The sequence below is a fragment of the Hesperophylax consimilis genome, chromosome 16, assembly GCF_061612785.1.
Source record: "Hesperophylax consimilis isolate HC1 chromosome 16, BYU_Hcon_1.0, whole genome shotgun sequence".
Lineage (NCBI taxonomy): Eukaryota > Metazoa > Arthropoda > Insecta > Trichoptera > Limnephilidae > Hesperophylax > Hesperophylax consimilis.
In genome coordinates this window covers 18,777,081-18,803,556 of record NC_142851.1, presented here as the reverse complement: position 1 = coordinate 18,803,556, position 26,476 = coordinate 18,777,081, and the positions used below count along the sequence as shown (strand labels likewise).

At 34.0% G+C, this 26,476-nt stretch overlaps 1 protein-coding gene across 1 annotated transcript; it reads right to left on the bottom strand.

Annotated features, from left to right (window-relative positions):
• Positions 1-1,049: 1,049 nt before the first annotated feature.
• LOC149416829 (luciferin 4-monooxygenase-like) lies at positions 1,050-25,129 on the bottom strand. The gene is made up of 17 exons (XM_089641327.1): positions 25,028-25,129; positions 23,770-23,904; positions 23,577-23,711; positions 23,384-23,518; positions 23,191-23,325; positions 22,998-23,132; positions 22,805-22,939; positions 22,539-22,746; positions 17,807-18,005; positions 17,601-17,720; positions 16,783-16,957; positions 16,425-16,565; positions 14,944-15,066; positions 2,612-2,692; positions 2,368-2,514; positions 1,930-2,095; positions 1,050-1,472 (listed from the first exon to the last, which is right to left on the bottom strand). Exons 1-17 carry the CDS (start codon positions 25,127-25,129, stop codon positions 1,345-1,347), a joined length of 2,400 nt encoding a protein of 799 aa, XP_089497453.1. The 3' UTR covers positions 1,050-1,344.
• Between the last annotated feature and the right edge of the window lie 1,347 nt (positions 25,130-26,476).

The window sequence follows — 26,476 nt, the reverse complement described above, 5'->3', positions numbered from 1 at the left end:
AATTAGTTTATGCCAAAGCTAAGATTTATAATATATTTCATATTTTCTATGAAATAGATCAGACTTTCCACGCCATAGACCGCCCTATAAAAATATAAAATAAAGCACCTTTGAACCAACAGAATAGAGCAAGCAATTACTTTCCGTTTTCAAACGGTCGTTTCTATGAAATAGATCATAGAATAGATCAGGGTATCTAGCACGATCGATTGACAAAGGTTTTTCGATAATATTGGTAACTTGTCATGTCTTAATTCTGTGCGATGTTTGGAAACGATGAAAATTTGTAAACAATATCGAAAAATCCTTCATCGATCGACCTTGATAGATTCCATATTAGGTTCCCAGCTTAAAAGGGTGTAGATCCACTGAAACACATCTGATAAACTGAGCAAGAGAATTTTCTTGTTAACCGATTTAATAACCCGCCGTCCAGAAGATTGTTGGGAAAACTCCAAGGTCCAGGAGTGATACTTTCGGCTATCGTAAGGTAGTGAGGAGTGGATTGGAGGAAACCTTGGCAATGTGAAGGAGGAAACTGGAGAGACGATATTTGATAAAACCTATAAATATGGATGTTTTTCACACATTTTTAGACAAGAGTAATAAATTAATAGTGTAAATTAAACCCACTTACTCGTTGTGAAAGTGAATGATCACGTTTTAAGGGATTTTGTGTAATTGGGATGATAATATTCTTTATGTGATTATTTTTACTAGATTAATTAAAATTGTATGTTCTTATTGTAAGTTATTTTTTTTATATAGGTCACAAAAACTCGTTACTAAGAATGTAAGACACAATTAGATCATCCTCCATCTCTTTAGATTTATTGGGAATGTATTACACTATTTTTTCATTGACCAGCACATATAAATTTGTATGTATCGACAAATGATGAATAATAAAAAATATATTTTTGAAACATTCTTTTTTATACCTTTCGCATCCTTGTTTCGAATGAACCATTTTTAAAAATGAAATTCATCTTACCGACAGAAAAATTAAAAAAAAAGTTTCATATGGATAACTTCTTACAGTGCTTAAACACAAATACATATTTTACTTGCTGAGGAGAATACTATTTATTTTCATCTTAGATATCTAGTACTTAATAATAATATCTATTTTACTAAAATACATACTTAGATAACAATAATAAAATACAATAATTGCAGAGCAAATGTGAGATTTGGAAGTTTTTCAATATATGGCATTAGTAAAAGTAAGATTATATCCTTCAAAATGTAAAATGGCATTTTCAGGAATTACGCCTTGGCTAAAGAATATTCACTATGTGTGTGTCACTCCCGCAGTAAAGTTATACAATGTGAGCCAATCAATTATTCTCCTATTAGTTCAAGGGCCATTTTCTTGAGATTTTTTCTGTCCACCTTCCCCGAAGGAGTGGTCGGTAAACTTTCCAAGAATACTACTCCTCCCCTGAGCGATTTAGTGTCTGAAAGGGCGTCTGAAAAAACGAGATAATGTGCCTGTTATTTCTATTTATTGTTATTGGGCAGTCTGACATTTTAATTTTCTATAGATAATAATTTACAGTTCTAAAGACATTATTGTAGAGTGGAATGCATAGCGAGGAGCGAGTCGTTGATACTGACCGGAAAATGGAGTAATTTTCTACCAAATGTGGTGTTTAAATGTAATATGGAGTGACTTTAATTAGAGATTTTTCCAAATTTTTTCATCCGAAAAATGACTGCTATTTTGAAATCCTTTCAACTTTACTGGTGCTTGGATGTGTTAAAGCCGTAGACAAAAAACATATTTGGCATGTAACATTCCTTTCTAATTATAAAATCCAGAGAAAACCAATTTCTGGTAAAAATTCGGAAATCGCAAATGCGAATATTTAAGGTCTCCCGTTTCTGACAATGTTAGTATCCAAATTACAAAGAGGTTGGTCTTACTTTTGACAGCATCTTTGATCAGCTGAGCGGTGACCGTGGATCCCTCCTCCCTCTGCACGAAGGCCGTGGGGTGTTCCCCGTCCTCGGGGTGGCGCCGGCCCACCACGGCTACCTGCATCACTCCCGGCACCTTCATTATCTCAAACTCCAACTCCGCGGGAGTGATCTGAAATAAACTCATAAAAAAAGCATGAACGATCTCAATTGAACTCAGATTAGCCACATTTCAAGTGGCGTGTATGCACTCGAGCGATAGCTACCCAAATGTAGTGAATTTTATAAATTAAACATTTTTTTTTATAAAACCTTAAAATATGAGATGAACGCTAAAATCTGTGTGATCTGTGCGATCGAAAGGTCTGACCATTCTCAAATTTTAAATTCTAAAATTGGGTCTCAGTGCAAATTCAAAATCAAGTTGAATGATGTAAAACAAACCTGGAAATTCCTGAATTTCATAACTTCTTTGAGCCTATCCACAATGAAGATGTGTTTATTTTCATTAAAGTACACCAGGTCTCCTGTTCTGTACCAAGCATCTTCGTCGTAGGCTTCTGCTGTTGCAATCGGATTCTCCAGATAACTCTAAAATCAAATTAAATACCAAACAAGTTAGAGACTAGAGACTATTATCAATTATATACTTATATTAAATCTCAACACACGCAGGACTATCACTTACATGGAATAAACAAAGAGATTTCAGTCGAAGTTCCCCAACTTGTTCTGGTCCAACAGCGAGTTCTGTCTCAGGATCGACGACCTAAAAACAATAAGTTAAAAACACGAATAATAGGTACAATATCTGCAGAACTTGTTCTAGTTCCTACTTACAACAACTACAATCATTGCAAGGAATTGTCGATCACTTTCCGTAAGCAATAGTAAGTACCTACATAGTTAAATTAAATTAGGCCAGTTGTTTCACAGAGCTTGAATATTTACTTTGAAATTTGTTGAATTGTCCAAGTTCTGTGAAACAGCTGGTCCTTAGATTTTATTCCAAGTGCACTTTACTCTGAACTACGATATACATAAATCATCTTATATTATTAATTTACTGTTAAGACAATGGTTTGCATATTATTATGGATACACAGGCGCACAGTGTGTCAAAAGCATGGACCTAAAAAGGTCAATGGTCAAAAGTGTGTTTTTGGGGCATGAACCCAAAAAGTCCTGTTCGGAGCCATTCGAGAACAATTTGAAGCCGCGGAATGAGGGGGAAGATGTGTGAAAAATGCTCAAACCTACTTTTTGATGACTTATCCCAATCCTTGTCTCATGAAATACCCCAAAAAATAATATTCGTTATAATTGCTTTGAAAAAACAAAAATAAAATTATAAAAGTTCATTAAGCACCACTTTGCATGGAAATCATCTCATACAAGATGACTGCAAGGTGATTTCCCGTCACCCTAGATTTAATCAAATCAAATCAAATCAAAAATTATTTATTGTAAAATTAAAATTACAAAAGGTATAGCTTATGGGTAGACCCCATTTCTTCCAGCTAACCACATTTATTTAATTACAATGTTTATACACATAAAATAACAATATACCAACGAAAAAATAAAAAAATACAAATATATATACCAATAAAAATAGGTGTTTCATTTACGTGAGGTATTCACTCAACGTGTAGTGACATTTATTATCAAGGAAAGTGTTTAGTAACGTTTTGAATTTGTGTGTATCTTGTATTTGTTTAATGTTATGTGGAAGGTTGTTATATACTTTAATGGCCATGTAGTATGGTCCTTTTTGGAATATTGTTTTGTTTGCTTTTGGTATTAGTAAGTTTTCTGTGAGCCTTGTAGCGTATTTATGTGTTGAGTTTTTTAGTGGGAACTTGTCTGTAGATGATCGCACTAACATGCATAACTCCAATATATATATGTCTGTGACTGTCAGTATTTTCAGATTTTTAAACATAGGTCTACATGAGTCTAAACGATCAGAGTTTGTAATTTTTCTTATGCATCTCTTTTGTATGATGAAAACATCTTTAGCGTTTACCGAGTTTCCCCAAAAAATAATACCGTATTTTATTATTGAGTATACATAACCATAGTATGCGGCTATTACTGATTCGGTGTTTAATATTTTTCTTAAGGTACCCAGAACATAAGAAAAACTACTGATTTTTGCTACAATTTTTGAGACATGTTCTTTCCAGTTTATGTTTATATCTAATTCCATTCCCAGTAGTGAACAGGTTTGGGAAGGTTCGATAATATTATTATTAATGTTTACATTTATATTTATCGGTGTAGCTTGCACTGGACAAAATTTTAAAATTTGGGTTTTGTTTGTGTTGAGTGATAGGTGTTGCGATAACAGCCAGTTTGCAATTAATTGGCAAGTCTCGTTAACTTGTTTGTTAAATTCGTCAACGTCTCCATTACATTCAAACAACAAAGCGGTGTCATCAGCAAACATTGAACATTCTGTGCCAGCAATTATTGGAAGTTCGTTTATATAGATAAGGAAGAGGAGAGGCCCAAGAATGCTTCCTTGTGGCACACCCTTGTTTATTGTTCTCCATTTAGATTCTACCATGTACTGGACCATTTTTTCATTGATATTTGAAATTTGAACTTTCTGCTGACGATTTTTTAAGTACGATTCAAACCATTTTAATGCTAGACCTCTAATACCCACATGTTCAAGTTTAGTTAGAAGAAGCTCATGATCAACATTGTCGAATGCTTTTGAGAGGTCGAGAAAGATACCTACAGTTTTTTTACTAATATTAATATTTTCTAGAATTTTGTTCAAAAAATTGAAAACTGCCTGTGTTGTTGAACGGCCTTTACGGAATCCAAATTGTTGTGGACATATTATCTCAAAGTTTTCGAGAAAGGTATAAATGCGATTGTACATGGCTCTTTCAAATATTTTTGAAAAGTTTGGTAATAAGGATATCGGTCTGTAGTTTGAGATTTCCTGTTTAGGACCCTTCTTATACAAAGGTACAATAATAGATTGTTTTAATTGTTCTGGGAAGGTTCCTGATTCAAAAGATTTGTTAATTAATATTTCCAACGGGTAACTTAACGCTTCTGCACATGCTTTTATAATTTTTATAGGGATTTTGTCAGTGCCGACACTGCTTTTATTTTTCAGTTTTACGATGATTTTAATAATTTCCTCCCTGTTTACAGGCGTTATAAAGAATGATCGCGACTGTTTGTTTTTGACTGTTTTGGCAGATTGTGGATGTAGAGATGTGTTTTGTGGTGGTGGCGGTGGTGTAAAGAAAATGTTAAATTCATTTGCAATGTTTTTTGGTTCTGATACCAGGTTATCATTTATTTTAAGACAGATTTTTGGTTTACTTTTAGAATTAGAATTATCTGAGTTCTCTTTTATTATGTTCCACGATGTTTTGGTTTTATTTTGCGCGTTTTGAATTCGTTTACTATTGTAATTCCGTTTAGCTACCTGTTTTACTTTACTGAGAATTTTTTTGTATTGTTTGTAATTGTTTATGATTGTGAGGTCATTTGTGTTTTTTTGTTTCATGTACAGATGTCTTTTTTGTTTAATAGATATCTTAATACCAGTCGTTACCCAATTTATTTTGCGTTTTTGGGGATATTTATACTGTTTAAAGGGGAAACAAAGCTTCATACCACTATTTATTTCATTAATGAAGTATTCGTAGCTGTCATTAATGGATTCAAAGGATTTCAGTGGTTCCCAACATATACACGATAAGTAATTGTTAAAAATGTTTGTGTTTTCTGTGTTAAATAATTGTTTTTTTGTATACCACGTTTGGTTTATATTATATTCGGTTTTTACGTGCATTAACTGTGCCATATGATCTGATACAGCTAATTCTATGACTTCCCATGTGTAAGAGCTTTTTGATATATTTGTACCTATATGATCAATTATACTTTTTTTATTTCCTTGTATACGAGTAGGTTTATCAATAATCAAGCGTATGTTGTGAGATTTTAGTGTGTTTTTGAGTGAATCTGCGTTTTTGTTCTTGTAGCTTGTATCAATATTTAAGTCACCGCAGAGTATTATTTGTTTTTTGTTGTTTTTGCAAATTTTGTTTAATAATAGTTCAAGTTGTTCAAAAAAAATATTTATATCAGAGTCATTATAGTAAACTGTACAAATTATCATTTTAAGCTTTGGGATTTCAATACCAACACATTCAAATACAAATTCTTTCGTTATTTGTTTAACGCTTTCTAGTTCTGTAAAAGCAATGTTTTCGTTTAGGTAGATGCAGACACCTCCATGAATATGGCTCTCTCGACAAAAAATAGAACCTAATTTATAGCCCTTAAAATTGATAGATGTCGCTTCACCCTTTTGTAACCAGTGTTCGCTAGCACAAAAAACGTCGATATTTTTTTCACACAAAATATTTTCTAATTCTAAGATTTTATTTCGAATGCATTGTACATTTTGATGCATTATATTGATGGTTTTTCCGGCTCTGGCGGATAACTCTTCATGGTGAGCAGGCGAACTTTGTATGTTATGGATGTAAAAACTCTCTTCGTTATCTGATTGGTTGTCCGAAGATAATTTTATGTTACTGTTTACCATAGAGCAGGTCTTTAGTGACATAAAAAATCGATTTTCTTTTTTTCCGCTTCAATTTTTCTCATGTGCACAGAACATTCATCACTCCAAGCAAAATGGTCAGTTGGCAGTTGTAATTTTAGTCGATCATTCATTTTCTTGCAGTTAATGCATTGGATGTCGTTTTGACAGTTTTCATTGTCGTCGTCATGTATTCCGGAACAACGAGTGCATGCTTTTTTATTTCTGCAATCTTGTGATTTGTGCATGTAGCCATTGCACTTGTAACACTTTAAAAGTGAAATGTTGTCGAATACTCGACATCTGTCCCATCCAATATTTACTCTGCCTTCTTGTAACATTCTATGGTATGTTTTTCCGTCAACTTCCGCGAAAATGATGTAGTTAACGTCACCTCGTTTCGTTTTGACTTCTTTTATAAATTTTATTTCAATTTTTGATTCAATTGTTTCGAGGTAATCATTTTGCATTTTAATTTTCGATACAATTTCTTCCGGAGTAAATTTATCTGTTAAACCGATGATTTTTAGTTTAGGATTCTTAGGTTTAGGTGTATTCACGACATATTTTCCTCCCATCTTTGAGATTATTTGCTCCTCCATCTTCTTTGTTGCAGCTGTATTTTTGCATTCTACGATTACTGCTCCTTGTTTAAAATTTCTTATTCCGGTGACACCGAAATTAACTGGATCTATATTTTGTTTTATTTCATCCTTTGTAACTGTATTTTTTTGTTGTTTATCTTTCGGCTTAACAATGACTATTGGTTCATGTTTTTTGCAGTTTGGTGGTTCCACATTATTTTTGTCATTTCTTGTTATTTCCGCATACGATTTTATTTCCGCATTTATTTTAATATCTTCAATGTTTTTGTCAATTTTAGTTGTGACAGCTTTATTTTCTTTAATAATTAATTCTTTGATCTCACAAATATGCTTGGCCAGTGGTCGTAAATTTTTTAACTCTCCCCTCATTTCAGACATTTCCGTGTTCATATGGCCGACCAAATCAAATAAGTTTTCCATAACAACATAAATAGTTTCTTTTTGTATTACAGATATCTTTCCTTTACATTCAATAATCGTTGTTTTTATTGTATTAAGATATTTTCTTACTGTTGTCATTGCATTTCTGTTGTTAGTAAATATAGGATCCAATTGTAATGAATCATCACTAATTTCCCCTGATTTTTTCGGGCTTGTAGTGTAATCTTCAGGATCAGACGCAACCTCAGATGTTGTGCGTACGGCACGATTCCTTCTTTTACTTTGATTAGGCGATCTTGGCGTTAGACTAGATGTCCCAAATGGGTTGGCTTCATTCATTGGAGAATCGACGTTAGGCATTTTGTTGGTGTGAAATATTCAAATTTAAAATAAAAATAGTCTTTGCCGGTCTGCACCTCCCATAGAAATATGTTTCTCAATAATTATTATTGAATGGCACTAGGATTAATTGACAGATGGCGTAAGTATGATTATTGTTGTTAGCTTTGAGTTTGTGTTAATAGATGTCACTGGAGTGTTTTTATTTTTATTTTTTAAAGTTTTTATTATTTCAAAGTTATAAATGATAATAATTTCATTATTATTTTTTTATTATTTTTTAATATAGTTTTATTTAAGTTTGGTTTAAGTTTAATTGTTTTTTCACAGTAACTTTCGTTTCCGTTGGTGTTGTTGGTATCAATGATTTGACAATTTAATCTGACAAAAAGACACAGCGTAACGGCGATTTGCACTAATCTAACTGTGTTAAGTTATTTAAAACTTTTGCGCACTGTATTTAGACGATAGTTGTTATTTAAATTTGATTTTTACGTGGGATTTCACAGATATCACATTTAACACCTAGTTTTTTTACGATATCGAAGTGTCACGGCGATTACCAGAAGTGGTGTTTATTTTAGTTTTTTATCACTTTTAGGCACTGTTTTAGGCAAAATTATCCATGAAACTGATATTGTATGTTCGAATTTGATATTAGAAGTCGGATTTCGCTAATATCACGCTTTACACATAGTTTTCTGGGTTTTTATAGGAGCTAAAATTTTGACATATTCACTGTTTGACGTTTAAGTAGTAAAAAAATTTAGCTTCAATGCTTGTAATATTTTTGCCTTTTCACCATTTTCTTTTATTTTTATTTGTTTAAAACAATATAAAATTTTCTTCTCTCTTGGCTATGACCGATATTTAATTTTTTCTCTAAGGCTTTGCATATGTGTTCGCAGGGATGGAAAATTCCTCCCCTACAACACATAAGCCTCCATGAAAATTGGACCCTTTTCTTTGATATCTACAGAAAGCTACTTAAAGCTCTCTTGTACTATATATCTTCATAGACATATGTACTCAACTAATTAATACGTTATTTACGAACTTGAACGCAAATATTTCCGTATTTATATTGTAATTAAATTCCATCAAACGTTGTGTAATTTTTTGATTTATGATATAGGATTTTAATTACCTTCATTTTTGTGGTAACCCCCTTGGTTTTGATCGAGGTGTTGAGTTTCACAATTTAATTGGTCTTTCCATTGCAAACCTAGACTTAAATGAATTCCCTGAATGAGCTAACTTTCCTAATGTAATTATTCTGATTCCCTGCACCCTAACAAAATCGTAGTTAAACGCTGATAAAAGATATTATACATGTTTATTTGGACAGGTAATTTGATATAACTCAAATGGTTAATTGTTAGTAAATTTGATTTTGGTAAACTCTTGTGTCTGTGTGGCGCCACTCCTTTATGATTCTGCTGCTATAAGGTACATGTAAAGATTGATTTAGTAGGTTAATGTAATTAGCTAATTGCATATTTGACGAACTCGGAATAGCCCATTTGCTGGCATAATTTGGCTCCAAATCCTCCTGCAAGTAAACGAGATGATCTTGAGTCAACAAGAAATTCGCACAATCCTTTGACACGGCTCTTTGATTGATACCTAAGTTATCGCGTCCCAAAGAGCCTTCCACGTCATCATGTACTGCCTTCAAGTTTCCCCTCGAGTCCCGATACCCCCAAATTCCGACCCCTCCTTGGACTACAATTTACTTAGGGCGAACCGGTTTCGTCCTATATACAATCATATACTCACGGTTGGTGTGGACTTACGGGTCGTGAATCCTCATTCCACGTTTAAAAGAAAATGCGAGAGTGGTCTATAAGACCTAAAATGCAAGCTGTATGCAGGTCCGCATTCTCCAGTAAACAGTACATACGAATAAATATATGTATACATACAGTTTGGGAAAGGTTTATAACTCGCAATACGAGGCTATCTACCTCGCATTCCGAGCTCGGATCTCGCACGAAGAGTTCTGCGAAACTCTAGGATTGGTAACCGAATATATACGTAAGAATAAGGTTATACTAATAAATACTAGTAGAATAAGACATTATTTGATAGTTTGTTTTGGAGAGCTATCGAACTCCAGGCTTTTTGTTTGGTTTTGACGTTTTTATTTAAGAGAATCGCCATCTCTATTTGATTTGGTTGATGGTCTTGTTATAGGAGCGACCACTGCCTCCTGTTTGATGAACTGTATTTGTTTTAAATTTTTCCTCCAGGGTTCAACATTAATTTTTGTTCATCCTATCCCGTGATTTTCCAATTGTTTCAAGTAGTTGATTGCCACGTTAGAGAGTACTCGACTCTCAAATGTCTCAGGCAACTGATGGGGTTCTGTATGAGCACCCAATCAATAATATTCAAATGTTTCGTATAATTATTCAATATAATCCTACTAACCCGTGATTTTTCAATTGTCGATTGTGAATGATAGGTATTTGAGAGCACGCATCTTCCAGCTGTTTCAGGTAATTAATAAAAATCTATGCGACTAACTAATTAATGATATTTAAATGTTTCATGTAATTTTTTGATATAAATCTGGCTAACCCGTGATTTTTCAATTGTCGTTTGTGATTGATAAGTATTTGAGAACACGCATCTTCCAGCTGTTTCGGGTAATTAATAAAATCCTTTGTGACTAACTAATTATGGCCAAGGTCGTTTTCAAACTATGCGGTTGACCCAATTCTCCAGTGATCCTTTGTTTTATCAACAAATTGAACAATGTAAACATCTCATTTGACCCACTAACCCGGATGTGAGATTGTTTATTTTAAAAAATATCTCGCGCTCTCTTTGTGATTCAGTTTTGTTACCGTTTATTGTGCGTAGTTAATTTAAATATTTTTTATTCCTTTATTGAAGTTAAACTATTTTTCATTTTCCGAATTTAGTTAACTTACTAGGTTTAATTGAAGAATAAATATACATATATAAGTACACATATCTCGATTGTCAAAATATGTTAAATAAGAGTACATATATTAATAAATAAATATAAAATATATGATTCTACATGGTCTTGAATATTAATAAATACATATTTTCTTTTTCAATAATATAGATATGTCCATGAGTAGGTATTTTAAATCGTTACCATTCCGATGTTTTGATTAATAAATAAAATACATATATATAAATACATTACATATATATTTATTCTTTATATACAATATATTACTTTATTTTATATAAATAAATACATAATATACATATATTAATGTGTAATGCTTTGTTTTGTTGTTTTTTTAATAATTTAATTTATATACCATAATCAGCTGTATCTCCTCACTCCTAGGTCCTGAAAATTATTTATAAAAGGAAAACTTACCCCCCACCAAGATTTTTCCAGTTGGGTGCCACACAACAAATCTTGTCAAAGAAATCCTACCTAATTAACTGTATTTTTCAAATAATTTCAAAATTAATCTTTTCGACTATTTATTCCTATTTAATATTTTATTCTTGCTCGATTCATATAAATTAGCTGATATTTAAAATTCGTGATATAGATGCGCCGGAAAATTATAAATTATTTAGGTCGAACTATTTTTGTTGTTTTCACTCTTTTTAATTTTTTTATTTTTTTTTTATTTATATAAATTTATAAGAAAATTCATCCCGAATTGCGCAAACTTTTAAATATTTCGATTCTGAATAAATTAAATATCTGTTTAAAACTTTCTTCTAAATTTCACTGTTTTCACCAATATTTTAAAGTATCTACAATTATTTTTTTTTTCGAATTGTTACTTTTAGAACAAAGGTTTGAGCGTTTATTATTATTGAATCCCTTTTTTTTTTGTTTTTGTGTTTGATTGATGCAAAATTATAATCTATTTTTAAATATCAATCCGCGAACCCGTTCACTCTAGATTAACGATAAAACTCTCCACTAAATTCTAATGTTTTCACTTTGAATGAAATAATTATTTTTAAATTTTAAAAATTCACTTTTAACACTTTTTGCACTATCCACTTTTAACACTTTTAAGCACTTCACACTTTACTTTTAAAGCACTGAGTTTAAACTGTATTTATTTTCACTGTTTGATTTAATTTAACTGACTTATTAAATTTCACTGACTCTAGCACTTGTATTTTTCACAAAATTTTCCTAAGTCCAGGGCTTATTTAAAATTTAACACTTAAAGATTTTTCACTGTTAATCCTACCAAAGACGTAGTACTGCCACGTAACAACTTTTCGAATCCTCGGCGCGACTGTCTCCTGACTGATGTGTTCCATCTTTTATACCCCTCTCAGGTTCCAAAAGACGTATCTGAATTTCTCTTGATGCTTAATTCTATCTCCTATCAACTCGTAAATCCGAACACCCCTTCCATCAATATCGATTGTGCTTCCATAAGATGTTCTGCTTTCCGGCTCAAGGCGGTGGTCAGTTTCCATCTCACAAATCTAAATCGATAGGGTCCGAATCGGGTAAGTCTGTGTTAATCGCCCAAGCTTCCTTTGTCCTGTGTTCATACAAAATGTAGTTAAATTCTCATGATTTTGTGTTCCTTTTTTTTCTCAATTTGCGATAGGTCCGTCCTCAATAATATATATATACATCTCAATTTTATGCATCTCGTGCGAAAAATGCCTAAATCCATGTTGAAATCCCTACTATGCAGTTTAGAATTTCGATTTGCTTAAATTCTACTTAATTTCATTGTCACTTATATGAGCTTTTCCATTTCCACCCGCACTTTCTCTTCTTTAAGTCGCAGATTCGAATTTTCCCTTTTACTTTGAATTTTATATTATTCGCGACGTTTTCCTGCACAGTTTTCTTCTTTATTCTTTTGTTATTTCTCATAACTCTATAACTAGTTATTTTCCAAGTCGTATTTATTTATTTGACGGATAAATTTGAATTGTATCACTTTTCTCCACTTGGATTATTCTTTATCTCCGTTCTTTACCCTTCCTTTTATCTTTTCTCCACTTTTCCCGATGTGTGTGGTCTCCAGGAAAATTTCATACTTCATCTATTATTAATTAATATATAATTTTCCACACTTCTATGGGAGATATACCTAATTAGACTCTGGGATATCTGTCATTTTTATTGTTTTATTCAATCTCCGCCCAATTTTCTATCTTTCTCATACCAGGATTCACATAAAACATATGCATTGACATCTGTTTACGTTTAAAATTTTGGTACTAGACTCGTAAATTTAGTTTAATTTCAAACCTATTAATTTTAATCTCTTTTTCCTAATCTAAATACTTCATAAGCCCAACGTTAAAGTTAATCGCTTTTCTAATCGTTTATTACCTTAACGTAAATAAAAATCATGTTCGGATTTTGATTGTTTATCCTTCAAAATATACATGAGACCGCCAACCTTTTATCTTGTTTCGATCCCTCTGTAATATTGGGTAACTCTAATATATATCTAACCTAATAATTATGTAAAATGTCTACTTTTCCTGAATCTAATCTATCGCTATATGTTTAGTTTTACTGTCTTCTTCTGATACTCGATTTTCACGTCCCTAGGACCTTCGTAGCAGTCCAAAATCTCTGTATTATCCTTCCATTCGATCGCCGCACTTTTCTAAAATGTGTATTTTTTTTGCGAGATTTTTCATTCAAAATTGATTTACCAATATGTCCGTTTCATCTTAAATTGATAACGATTAATTTCCATTGTTTCCAACACTCACTCCTCTCTTTAGTACGATTTTTATCGAACATGACACCCTCCTTCTATCATAAATAATTGCACTACAGTTGAAATTCCGCCAGTAACTTTCCTTCGCTTTTCCCGTCCTTTTTTTATACTATCACGTTTATAATTTTTTTCATTGCATTTTTGTGTGTGCGCTTTACAACTTGTAAAACTTCCAAGCACCCGATTTCAATGGTTCGATACCCCATAAATGTCTCAGTTATTGTAAACATTCCCAGGAGTTTGTCACCTTGAAAGTCGATGTTGACCCTAAAGTGCGTTCACCTCTAATTTCTGTGAGAATCGAAATGTCGTTAATTATCTTTTTTATTGCCCGATCCACAGTTCATTCCTTTGTCTGTATTTGGTGTACGCCTCTCCGTTCACTGATTGGTTACTCAAAATTTTATAGCTCTTTGTTCAGATCTATTGGTTGACAAAATTCAATATTTATTTTTAGGCCTAGGAAAGGGGAAGTACCAGTCGTCCTAGACGATTTTACGACCTCTCTGCTTTCGTCCCGGAACCTTGATTTAATTTCAACTATTACAGGTGTCTACTGCAAGCAAGCTGGATCAATTCTTTCTCCGCCAGATGTCGTTAGCATGTCCGTTTTCATAAATAATTTGCATATTTTCTTGCAGCTATGGTTTATCTGTTTTTTTTTTTTTTCACTGTGATTTAAAGCCTTTCATCACATGCTCCGTCCAGTGTTTTTGTTGTTTGTTTTTAGGGTGTTATGCCGTGTTGCGCTAACTCCTTCTTTAGCCGACGTTTCGGACAGCGTTGCAGTGTCCGAAACGTCGGCTAAAGAAGGAGTTAGCGCAACACGGCATAACACCCCAAAAACAAACAACAAAAATGCTTTTGGCCGTGAGAATCTAAAAACTTACCTCCGTCCAGTGCTTTTTAGCTCCATGTTTTAGAGATATAGCGTAGACCATAATAGACAATGTCTACAGGAGATCTGTTTTTTAAAAAGCCGCATAACATTTATTACTTATGACTTATGACCGAAGAAATGTCATTTGCGACCTGTTAAAATTTGTAAAAATTGTTAAAATGAGAAATGTAGGTAGTTACATGGTTGTGCCCCACGGCTTTAGATAATCGCACTTGATGCCCGTACGCTTTTACTTTAGAGCAGTGATTCGAATACAGTTTGTTTTTAAAATATAATAATATATTAAATTACAATATCCTTTACTACAGTAGTGCAACCCTTTGATGTAGTTTAATACTGCAGCACGTGGTAGGTAGGCTCTTAGTTGTTCTCCATATTATCCATAGATCAGAGATCCCTTCAAGTGGTATTACATTTACTAATATTAATAATTTAGTATACAGTCCTAGTTTCAAGAAAGCATGCAAAAATAATGGAGAGTTTTACCTTCCAATGAATCCAAGGGAAAATCTTTCCAACGGAATTTGGTATTCCTTCTAAATTAATACTCGCTCCTCCTATCTCTGTCATGCCGTAGACATTCAACATCATTCCATTTGGTATTTGTTTCTGAAAGTAAAATGTCATTATTGTTATCAATTAACAGAATGTTATAAGACTGACAAGGAATGAAAGCATAATATCAATTGTATTCTAATTAGGCAATAATTTTAATTAAGCAGGTAGGTATTTTTTTGGTTTTAATCATATTTCTTTGGAGCATATTTGGGTACAACAAACAGAGTTTTACCACCTAATATTAAAGTTCTAGAGATTGAACTAATATGTCCATTTATACAAGAGAAACATTCAAGAGGCAAGAATATTTGATAGAAAGAAGGCATGTAGGATACGACAGATCTACCTCATCTCATGTGAGGTGGGACACCCCAACACCTCATTTCAGTATTTGAGTACCTCGTACAAACTCATTCTGAAATCTTGTGTAAATCTACCCAACAAATAAAATAAATCCTCAGCACGGGAGATCCAGTGAGGATAATATAATTATCCCAACTTTCTTGCAAAAAAATAATAAAACATTGATATTATTAAATATGCTGAAACATTATTTATATAAAAATAAAGCATTATAAAAATAAAGATAATAAAACCTTATTTTTGTGAAATGTAAGATAGTAATTTCCTTTATTATTATTATTATTATATGGTAGCAGAAGTCGGGGACGCCCGAGGAAGACATGGCACGACCAAGTGAATCAGATACTTGATTCGAGCCATGTCAAGAGTCACAATAATGGAAGAGTATGTATGAGACGCTGCATGAATGTGAATGAGGCAAGGAGTGTGTGCCAAGACCGAGTTGTTTGGCGGTCCGTCCTCTCTGCCTACCCCTGCGGGGAAACGGCGTGATGGTTAGTTAGTTAGTTAAATTTCTGTAGAAAGAGACAGTTTGTTCTTCCGTCTATGAAAAACTCATTTTAATTGATTGTTGCAATATTGTATCATCTTTTAAACTGCCTTCCTAGCATCTTGGTCATTTGAAATGAGAAGAATTAAATGAAATGTTACAATTTAAAACTCATTGTATATTGATTGTTGCAATGTTGTATCATCTTTTAAACTGCCTTCCTAGCATCTTGGTCATTTGAAATGAGAATAATTAACTGAAATGTTACAATTTAAAATAAATCAATAAAATCCAAACTGACTGTTAAATTACCTGGATAACTTAAAGGCACTCGAATTATGGAAAGCCAAAAACATTAATAGCAAAGTCATCAACAATCATATCAACCTAAATATAGTCCGATACTTAGGTTGTTCCCTATTGACAAATAGCTCTCTCTGCTCAATGCTCTACCTAATTCTACTACCTCCTCCACTGAAGCTATTATTTTATTTAAAATCACAATGTCACATCACAAAATAACTGCTTCACATGAAATGTTATAGTTCACAATTACCTGTATTTGGGCAACTACGTCGGGAGAAACTGGGCTAGCGGAAACAATGAACAACTTTATGGAGGACCAGTCCAGTTCCAGGAACTTGGGATGTTTCACCAACTGACACATCGCAACGGGACTTATCATTATCATTTGGGGCTAAAATAAAACAACAAATATATCAATCACTGAAGTGCCAGTGACTTCACCGAATCATATTTTTGACAGAAATTGAGTAGTCAGGCTGAATTATCAAAATGTTGTATCGTTTGAAATCACGCAATTGTTTAAGCACCTATAAGTACGAGATATATACAGATAATCAGAAAGATAGGATACATGTTCTGGAATGTTTTTGTTTATAAATAATCCGTACCTTGTATTTGTTCAAGGCCCTTTCAAGGAGGTCAACCGTGTAAGATATTTTGCAGTTGATCCTTTTGGCTCCAGTGAATGCAGACAACAACACATTGTACAAACCGGATACCCAGTAAACTGTAGAAAAACTCAAGGTTGTTGGTTTTTCTTTTCTAGGATTGCAGTGACTTGACCTGATAAATAAATAAATAGGTTTAAGGAAAACTGAAATTCACTCCTTAAAAATATAAATATATATATATAAAGATTTCCCATTCGATGAAAGCGGATGCCACTAACTACTAACTAGAATTTTAGATTTTAGATTTTAGATCTACGCTTGAAAATCTATATTACAGAATGGGTATTTTCAGAAACCACGAATACCGTTAAAAATTTAAGGATTATTTTTCTGATTATATTAATTATTACAATTTTAATATTTTTATTCATCGATTTCAAAAAAGATCCCAAACCGCACATTTCCGAGCGGTTTCAACTGGCTACAACGTCATTATGACATAGAAAACGCCAATATCTAGTAAGGCGGCCTTCATTATCATGATGTTTTACTTAACTTTTTTAGAGAATAAAAAAAACAGTGCAAATACCTTTTTTCAATCTATTAAAAACTAATTGGGAATGAAATACGAGTATTATTAGGTTTTGAAGGTCCCATTTACTGAAGATACCGACTATCAAAGTCATGTCGTTGTCCACACAGAGGCAAACTGACTGCATAGAAGAACATAGGAGTAAAATGGAAAGACTTTAAGATCCGAAGCTCGTGCAATTCCCAGCCTGAATATGCAATAAATTAAAGTTTATTAAACTTACAGCAAAAACAATGCTAGGCCCAAAGTCTTGTGGGTATGGCAAACTCCTTTAGGCATTCCCGTAGTTCCACTTGAACAGCTGATGAAGGCGATTGTTTTACTGGGATCGATTTCGGTCACCCTAAAAAGTAATAACTTACCACTTTAACAAGGTTTTTGAACGACATTATATATATTCTCAATTGCGTAACAAAACTATTATCTTACTCAAATGTATCTTCTGTTCCAGTGGGTTGCAGGAAGTCTGCAAATGGAACAAATGGTCCCTCCAGTGGTTCATCTCCGAATACAACCACTTCCGCTACATAGTTAAGTTCTGCGAGGGCTTCGCTGAATGTTTGGCGGATTTCAGGATCACAAAAGACAATGGAAGGCTTTCCATTTACTAACATGTTTTTGACTTCGGCTAGAAACAACGAAATCCTCATTAGTAGTTGCGTTATTAGCAACTTAATTACTCTGCTTTCAACTACACCTACAAGATTGCTGACACAGGTAAATAACACAACTTCTGACTCGATTTACTCGAAAACGAAAGCTCAAATCAACAACAATTATACTAAAATAACGACTCCAAATGTGAAGTAGATTCACCGAGTTTCCGGACACCGTGTATATTTATATTAATTTTATAAAAGTATATTTATACACTTTTATATAATGAATATGTATAATAAAATAAGTTACACTTTAATACAGGATGTCCGGAGGTTAACGTGTACTAACTTCGGGAGGTGATTCTACAGATGAAAGAAGTGAAAAAGAGAAATAACTCCAATTTTAATTTTTCCGTTATTTTCCCGTACAAACAATTCATTTTTTTAACCTAAAAACTACCTTAAAACATTGGAATTTTGAAAAAAAATATTTATCTTTATTACTTGTACTATCTTATAGAATGAACCCCCGAAGTAAACACTTTACCCCCTAACACCCTGTATAATATATGTTTAAATGATTTAATTTATAAAAAGGGTAATATTTTAAAGGATGAGAATCATCATCATTTTGCATCACCGACCGATGAACAGAATAATATTTTACCTAGTGAAGCTATTGGCGGTGGGCGTTTACAAAATTATAAATACGATTGGGTGTTCAGGGTCTAATAGGGTCTAATGCATATAATGTCTCACCACAAAGTATTTGCTTCCTTCGAAAAAAAAATAGAAATGTTTTGTTCATTTTTCTGATTCCACTGAGTCGATGGTGGACAATGGGTCTTCTTGTCAAAATGGTATTTGAAGTCTTGTTTATGCTGCGCCAAAATCTAATACTGCGAAGGGGCCTAAATTAAGCATTGCATTTGGGGGACAAGCATTTGTTAAACAAATCTTCGTGTAATGCTTATAGACAAAGAAACGTTATTTAGGTTCGTAAATCACGTCTTTATCACATACGAAATTAAACATTGTGATTACCATGATAATGACTTTTTTTGTAACAAATAACAACTGTATTTTGAACTTGAATTGTCATGACACATTAAGCCTCAAAATTGCTGGTTAAAAAATTTCTTGATAAAAAACCGTCTAAAGAGCAACGCAATATTATCTTTATAAATTATATTAAAGTGCAAGTCTTCAACTGATAGTGATCTCAGTCACAGTCAGTAAATCTTTCCATCATAATATACGCAGAAGCGCTCTCACTGAAATCTACTACCCGTCATAGTGTTAAAAAAATAATAATACCTTTAATTAAAAATTTTGTCTGAAAAATTCACCTAAATTTATTCATCTCGAAGGTGAGACAGCGATATGAAACAACGCAATTGCCAAGATGTCACGAGTTCAGGAACATTATTTAAAGACGACGGATTGCGTGCGTATAATAGTCACGTGGTACGATCGAATGCATAAAGGATTCGAATTAAGAATAATTGAAGAGTGTATGTATAAGCGGGATACCCTATAACATTCGTCTACTAAAGAGAGCCACTCTGAAGTGTCGCCAGTGGATTTATTGGATTTCGATTGCTGGTACATGAAAGACACTACTGCTTTCTTTTCTCTCACAACCTCAACATATATTAGGACGAATGCATGTAAATAAAGTCATGAACGTGTGCTATAAGTAGGATAGAGGTGTCTGACGTTCCATCGCTTAGGCGACCCACTTAAAAAAATGGCAAATTTCTCCCAACCTCTCGAATTCTTGCTGTCTGCTCTGTCTTGCTCGAAGTCTGCAAACTTAATCTTTGAATTATTTGTAGGTATATTTAAATCACTGCTTTTGCCTTCAACACTATTTTTATTATTGATATAATTAGAGCCATATATTTTTTCTGTTAGCAATAAATAACAAAATAATCGGTGGCCCTTCGATCAACATTTTATCCCTTCTATGTCTGAACGCGACACAAATATTCCGTATACTTATGAAATGTCCCTATTAAATGTATAAAATCGCCCGCCCCCTCTCCGTTATTAGAAAAGATGGCCTAGAACACATTTAAAAAGTGAAACCCAGAAACATTGATAAAATAAACGAATAACGAATTGGACAAAGATTATCATTCAGAAAGGCTTTAAATAGGTTTAGCTCAGAATAAGGGCAAACTTAAAATTATTCATAAAAACTGCTGTCGTAATCGGTGCTATTTTTTATTTAGTTTTTCTTTCTGTCTTTAGTGCATTGCGTCACTTAGCTAACAACACCGCATAAGTCATTTTTACCAACTTTACAGGAGACGAAAAAAACTGTTTATTTTAAAAAATCGGTGGATTTTTTCTGTTATTACTTAATAAATACCCTAGTTAGAGGTTAAGAAATAATTATTTATACTTACTTTGACAATTTACTTTATTTTAACTTTTATTTTATGACTTGAGCTGTGTTGACTGATATTTTATTAGATTTAGGCGGTGTTGCTTGCGGAAATGTTAGGGAATAAGGTATTAAAAGATGATTTACAAAGAAAAGTTTTTATCAAGAAATATTTCAAAAATAATTAACAATCGTTATAAATAGGTATTTATAACCTAAATCTTAAGAATAACATTGTTGAGATCAATTGCTCAATTGCAAGTTATTTGGTGACACACGAACGTTTACAGCGTACCTAAGTGTAATTATTATTACTATTTTTTATTTTAACAGGAAAATATTTAAAACATAGTCTTTAATAAACTCCAACTAAACAAGATATAATAGTAATAAAATTATAAAAATAAAAAAAATATACTCGAAATCTCCAGTCTTTAGCGATTGCTGTGCGGAAGGTCATCATAAAAAGAGTGGCAACTAGATGGTAATACACTTTTTAGGTGTTGCAAATCTTTATACTTCCGATTTGTAATTGGTATTCTAGCTGCATACAATTTCTGCAGGTGATTTATTTTTTTAATGCTGTTAATTGGCGTGGGACGATGTGGTAACGGCTGAAGCTCGTCATCAAAACCATTTTTATACCAAATTGTGCCATTTGGTCTGTATTCTAGCATACGTACATCTGTGACGGCTGGGTCACCTGCTTTTTTACCAGGTCGTATAGATTTATAAATTAATTCTTTCGAAAAGTCGGTAAAAAAGGTATAGTCCAAATAACGAGCTTCGTAAGGCATAGGATCACTCCTAGCGGTTTTAGTAATAGCCATGTATTGTTGTGGAAGGTAAATTTCTTTACTTTTTAATTTACACTCTATTGCACTGTGTACGGAATCACATTCCATGTGAGTATGGCCTTTTACCAGGTACTTTTGACTAATTACAATATTTTTTTCAATCGCTAAACGTAATAAAGCATTGCTTAAGGTAACATAGCGATTTTGAGCACAACAGCCATCGGAATATAAAATCACAGGCAATAATTTCTGGCTCATAACTTTCTCTAGATAGTCTACTAAGCATGAAGCAAAAACAAAGGCTTCAAGTGTGCTATTTGACTCATCGAACCAATAACACATTACTTTTTTAGTTGCTAAATTGTATAATGTAAAATTATGGATGCATAATTTAGTTTTATAATAAATTGCATTAGCTTGAAGATACGGAGCCAATATTACCGATTCAACATCCTGTGTGAATACATGACAAGCTCCGGACTGTGCAATATCTTTGTCAGTATCTTTCTCTCTCCTGGCTCGATCTTTCTTCAAAACATGTTGTGCGTATTCTTCATCCGTAATGTTTCCAGTTTTATGACTGCAACAATCGTTACATTGATCTTTCTTCGGGTAGAATAGGCTCAGATTGAGTTTCAAAAATAATTTGTCAAATAATTTACGACCAAGGCATTCTCTACCCTCTAACTCACAATTCTCTTGATATGTGTGGTAGAGCTGTGTCATGTTCGAGAAAATTGGTTCTAAGTATTCTCGTGATGTTTTAGCACGACAGTAATGCGATGGCATCTTTGGAAGACCTGCTAAAAACTTTTCAACATATTTGTGGTCTTCAATTTTCTCTGGATTTCTGCGGTTACTGCTTGAAGTAGACAAATCTGGAGGCATTGCACAGTCTGTTTTTGTCAGCCAATATCTTATAAACGAATCTTTAATGGCAAGAGTGGCCAAGAACATTTTTTTACAGACTTGGTGACGTACATTATCAATCGTGAAAACGTAAGTTCGACTATCAGTTCTTTTGGATGATTTCTGGATTTTTTGTAATTTTCTTTGGTACTTTAACATGAGAAGTTATAAATGATCTTTGCTGCTCCCAGTTCATGTTCTTCCAGAAATTTTCAAATAAATATTGCCGCTTTTGTTCGTTATGTTGTCACATGATCTGAGTTTAGATTTCTTGCAAAACACCATCATCACCTGAACTCCATGAATCAATTTCTTCTCCATCCATAGTGTATTTCAATTATTGAGCTTCCTCAAAGAAATAAAATACATTTTGAAACACCGCCCAAGTTAAAAAAGCTGGTTAATAAACACCGCTTAAGTAAATGAAGATATTCAATAATGATTTCTTTCTATATGTGACTTACTTTTGGTCATGGTCATCGAAAGTGGAAAGGTAGCGCATCCGATGTACAGTCCCGCCAGTATGGGGATGCTCACGTCATTGTGCGTGTGAGCGCAGATGACCAGCTTGTCGTTCAGACCTATTCCACGCCTCTTCAGCTCCTGGGCGACCCTGACGCTGCGGAGCCACACGGAGGCGTGGCTCTCCACCAGGTCGGTGGACAACTCTATCTGAAAGTGGAAAGGTAGCGCATCCGATGTACAGTCCCGCCAGTATGGGGATGCTCACGTCATTGTGCGTGTGAGCGCAGATGACCAGCTTGTCGTTCAGACCTATTCCACGCCTCTTCAGCTCCTGGGCGACCCTGACGCTGCGGAGCCACACGGAGGCGTGGCTCTCCACCAGGTCGGTGGACAACTCTATCTGAAAGTGGAAAGGTAGCGCATCCGATGTACAGTCCCGCCAGTATGGGGATGCTCACGTCATTGTGCGTGTGAGCGCAGATGACCAGCTTGTCGTTCAGACCTATTCCACGCCTCTTCAGCTCCTGGGCGACCCTGACGCTGCGGAGCCACACGGAGGCGTGGCTCTCCACCAGGTCGGTGGACAACTCTATCTGAAAGTGGAAAGGTAGCGCATCCGATGTACAGTCCCGCCAGTATGGGGATGCTCACGTCATTGTGCGTGTGAGCGCAGATGACCAGCTTGTCGTTCAGACCTATTCCACGCCTCTTCAGCTCCTGGGCGACCCTGACGCTGCGGAGCCACACGGAGGCGTGGCTCTCCACCAGGTCAGTGGACAACTCTATCTGAAAGTGGAAAGGTAGCGCATCCGATGTACAGTCCCGCCAGTATGGGGATGCTCACGTCATTGTGCGTGTGAGCGCAGATGACCAGCTTGTCGTTCAGACCTATTCCACGCCTCTTCAGCTCCTGGGCGACCCTGACGCTGCGGAGCCACACGGAGGCGTGGCTCTCCACCAGGTCGGTGGACAACTCTATCTGAAAGTGGAAAGGTAGCGCATCCGATGTACAGTCCCGCCAGTATGGGGATGCTCACGTCATTGTGCGTGTGAGCGCAGATGACCAGCTTGTCGTTCAGACCTATTCCACGCCTCTTCAGCTCCTGGGCGACCCTGACGCTGCGGAGCCACACGGAGGCGTGGCTCTCCACCAGGTCGGTGGACAACTCTATCTGAAAGTGGAAAAGTAGCGCATCCGATGTACAGTCCCGCCAGTATGGGGATGCTCACGTCATTGTGCGGGTGAGCGCAGATGACCAGCTTGTCGTTCAGACCTATTCCACGCCTCTTCAGCTCCTGGGCGACCGTGACGCTGCGGAGCCACACGGAGGCGTGGCTCTCCACCAGGTCGGTGGACAACTCTATCTGAAAGTGGGGAAGGCGTCATCTTAGAGTCGTAACAAAAGATTGGTGACATTTCTTAAAATTTTTATTCCTTGAATTTTTTTCCGTATTAATTTCGTGACAAATTTCAATATGAAAATTAGCGACAATTTTCGATTTTAATTTCGCGACAAACATCGCATAAATCCTTCTAAAATTTTTGTTCTATTTCGTGACAAATGACAAGATTAATATTAGGACAATTTTTTCTAAATTAATTAACTAAATATGTTTTTACACACTGAGTGAAAGAAGTATATTACAAAAATATTATCAAAACATAGCTTAAAAAATATGAAAAGAAGTCCCTGATTACCAACACTATTAAATAATGGGGATATAACCAAATACCCTATAATATTAATAATACCTTCAACTTCTGACATTTACCATTCATTCTGATGGCAACATGCTATTCCATGCACTATCGCCTCCTAGCGGCATGAGTTGTGAGCCTAGGTTTTATTTCATACATTTTAATGGATTTTATGTGAAACATAATATTAATTATATTTCACTTTAGTAATTTATAATAAATCAAAAAAAAATAACTTAGATAGCCGACCTTACTGCTTTTTTTTTGCACAAAGATAAAAAAATATACGTAGTACGTAAATAAGTATAAATTTACTATATTACACAAATTTTCGTATGTAAAATTAAGAAAAATATATATTTAAAGGGTGAAATTTAAAAAACAACAACATATCAACATTCTACTGTGAATGCTACAAGGAACTAGCACGGTATACTGAATTAAACTTTAAAAAAATATTTTTCATCGTATATCATAGTATTTTACGTAATCGAGAACATTATATTTGCTGGGATTCCATGAACTCATTTTATATTTCACAAACTAACTTAATTACTAATTATTACACCCGTAAACTGCACACATAACCTAATTTTTGGGACATTTTATCCATATTTACAAGTACTAAATAAATGCAATATTCCGCCATTGAAAGGAATGTCAAGCTCAATATGCTACACTTACCGCTCTCGTTGTTGATATTGCCACTAGTTGTTCTAGGGTAATTGATGTAACTGATTTGATTTAAAAAACAGATCAAACGATTTACACTATTGATACGATACATACCTGATTAATATCATCTCCAAAGGATTTCAACTGCTTCAGTGCAAATTTTCCTACATGTAAATCCAACTCTTCCATAAACTTCTGAATTACTTCATCAGGCATATTACCCATTACGAAAAGCAAATTTATGACAATAATTTAAATAAGGACTCTTGGCTACTTGTACACCGTTATCTTCAGAAATAATAACCAAACTGAAAAATATTAGGATACGTGCGTTCTTATATTTTGTCATAAGAATGGGCTATTATTGTGTGCTAATTATTTAGTGTCATTTATGCACATATAATAAAATTTTATCAGTGGGCCAATTTACCCCGAATGTTGTCACATACACCACACATCAAACGTGTTCCTTTTCTAATCATTATGCACCTTCTGCAAGTCATCAAATATTTCAATCGTGCTTTAAAAAACATGAAACTTTTTAGATAACTTAGAAATTGAAGATTTGGAAACCAAAAAATTATCTCCATTGACGTTGCAACCCATAAAACTTAAAAATCCTGGGTTATTGATTTATTCAAAGGCCTTACTATTAGCCATAGAACACGGAAATAAATTTATTTATGTAGGAATATTTCTTATTCTGATAATTTTTTTGTTTAACCGATCCAATGTTTTCACTGTCTGAATATCTGAATAACATAATAATTGGAAATTAATTATTATTTTTTTGATAAATTAATGTTTTTAAAGACAAGATTTTATTTATGCATAGCACAAAAGATAACAATTATTTTTATATACGAACAATTATTGCTTATAAAAATAATTGGAAATTAGTTATAGATACCGACTTAAGTTCATGAGAAATACTTTTCAAAATTTCGTTAAAATAACGCGCGGAAGTTGAAGTGGTCAAAATATATTGTCAGTTTAAAATTTGTCAATCGTAAAATTTGGTCAATGTGAATGAGCAATCCGGAGAGAACGCTTTAAAAAAACAGTATTTATCACGAAGCTGATGGGTCGGTGGTGGTAGGTGGTGGTACACTTACATTTTGGAATCTTTTCATTTGGTATGAGTGTAGAAATGGAGTATATTGCTCAGGGTAGAACCAAAGGTAGGCTGTGTGTTGTTTTAAAATTCCGGTATGATTAATTATGAACTGAATATTTGAAAATGGTAATGTTTCTACCATCACTCGTTGATTGTTATGGTCAGCCAAATAAATGAGTAGCATACAAATTTGTGAAAAAATAGGTTTTTGTCAGAAATACGCTGCCTTTTTATTTAATGTTTGAGGCTAGGCACTGCAGCGTAGATTGATTGCTGAATTTATTAATTTTGTGATGGTAAGTATTCCCTATTGAAGTATTAGGTTGGGGCCGATATTGGGAAAAATCGCGTTCAAGGGCCATTTTACCGCCGTAGAGTTAGGAAGCTTTGAAAATTTCACCGGAGGTTGCGAAGATAACATTTTCAATTGGTAGAATGTTGCACGG

Coding starts and splice junctions, on each gene's coding strand:
- LOC149416829 (XM_089641327.1), bottom strand. CDS start 25,129: ATGCCTGATGAAGTAATTCAGAAGTTTATGGAAGAGTTGGATTTACAT. Junction 23,712..23,769: donor GCGCTCACCCGCACAATGAC/GTGAGCATCCCC, acceptor TTCCACTTTCAG/ATAGAGTTGTCCACCGACCT. Junction 2,096..2,367: donor TGAAATTCAGGAATTTCCAG/GTTTGTTTTACA, acceptor AGTTTATTTCAG/ATCACTCCCGCGGAGTTGGA.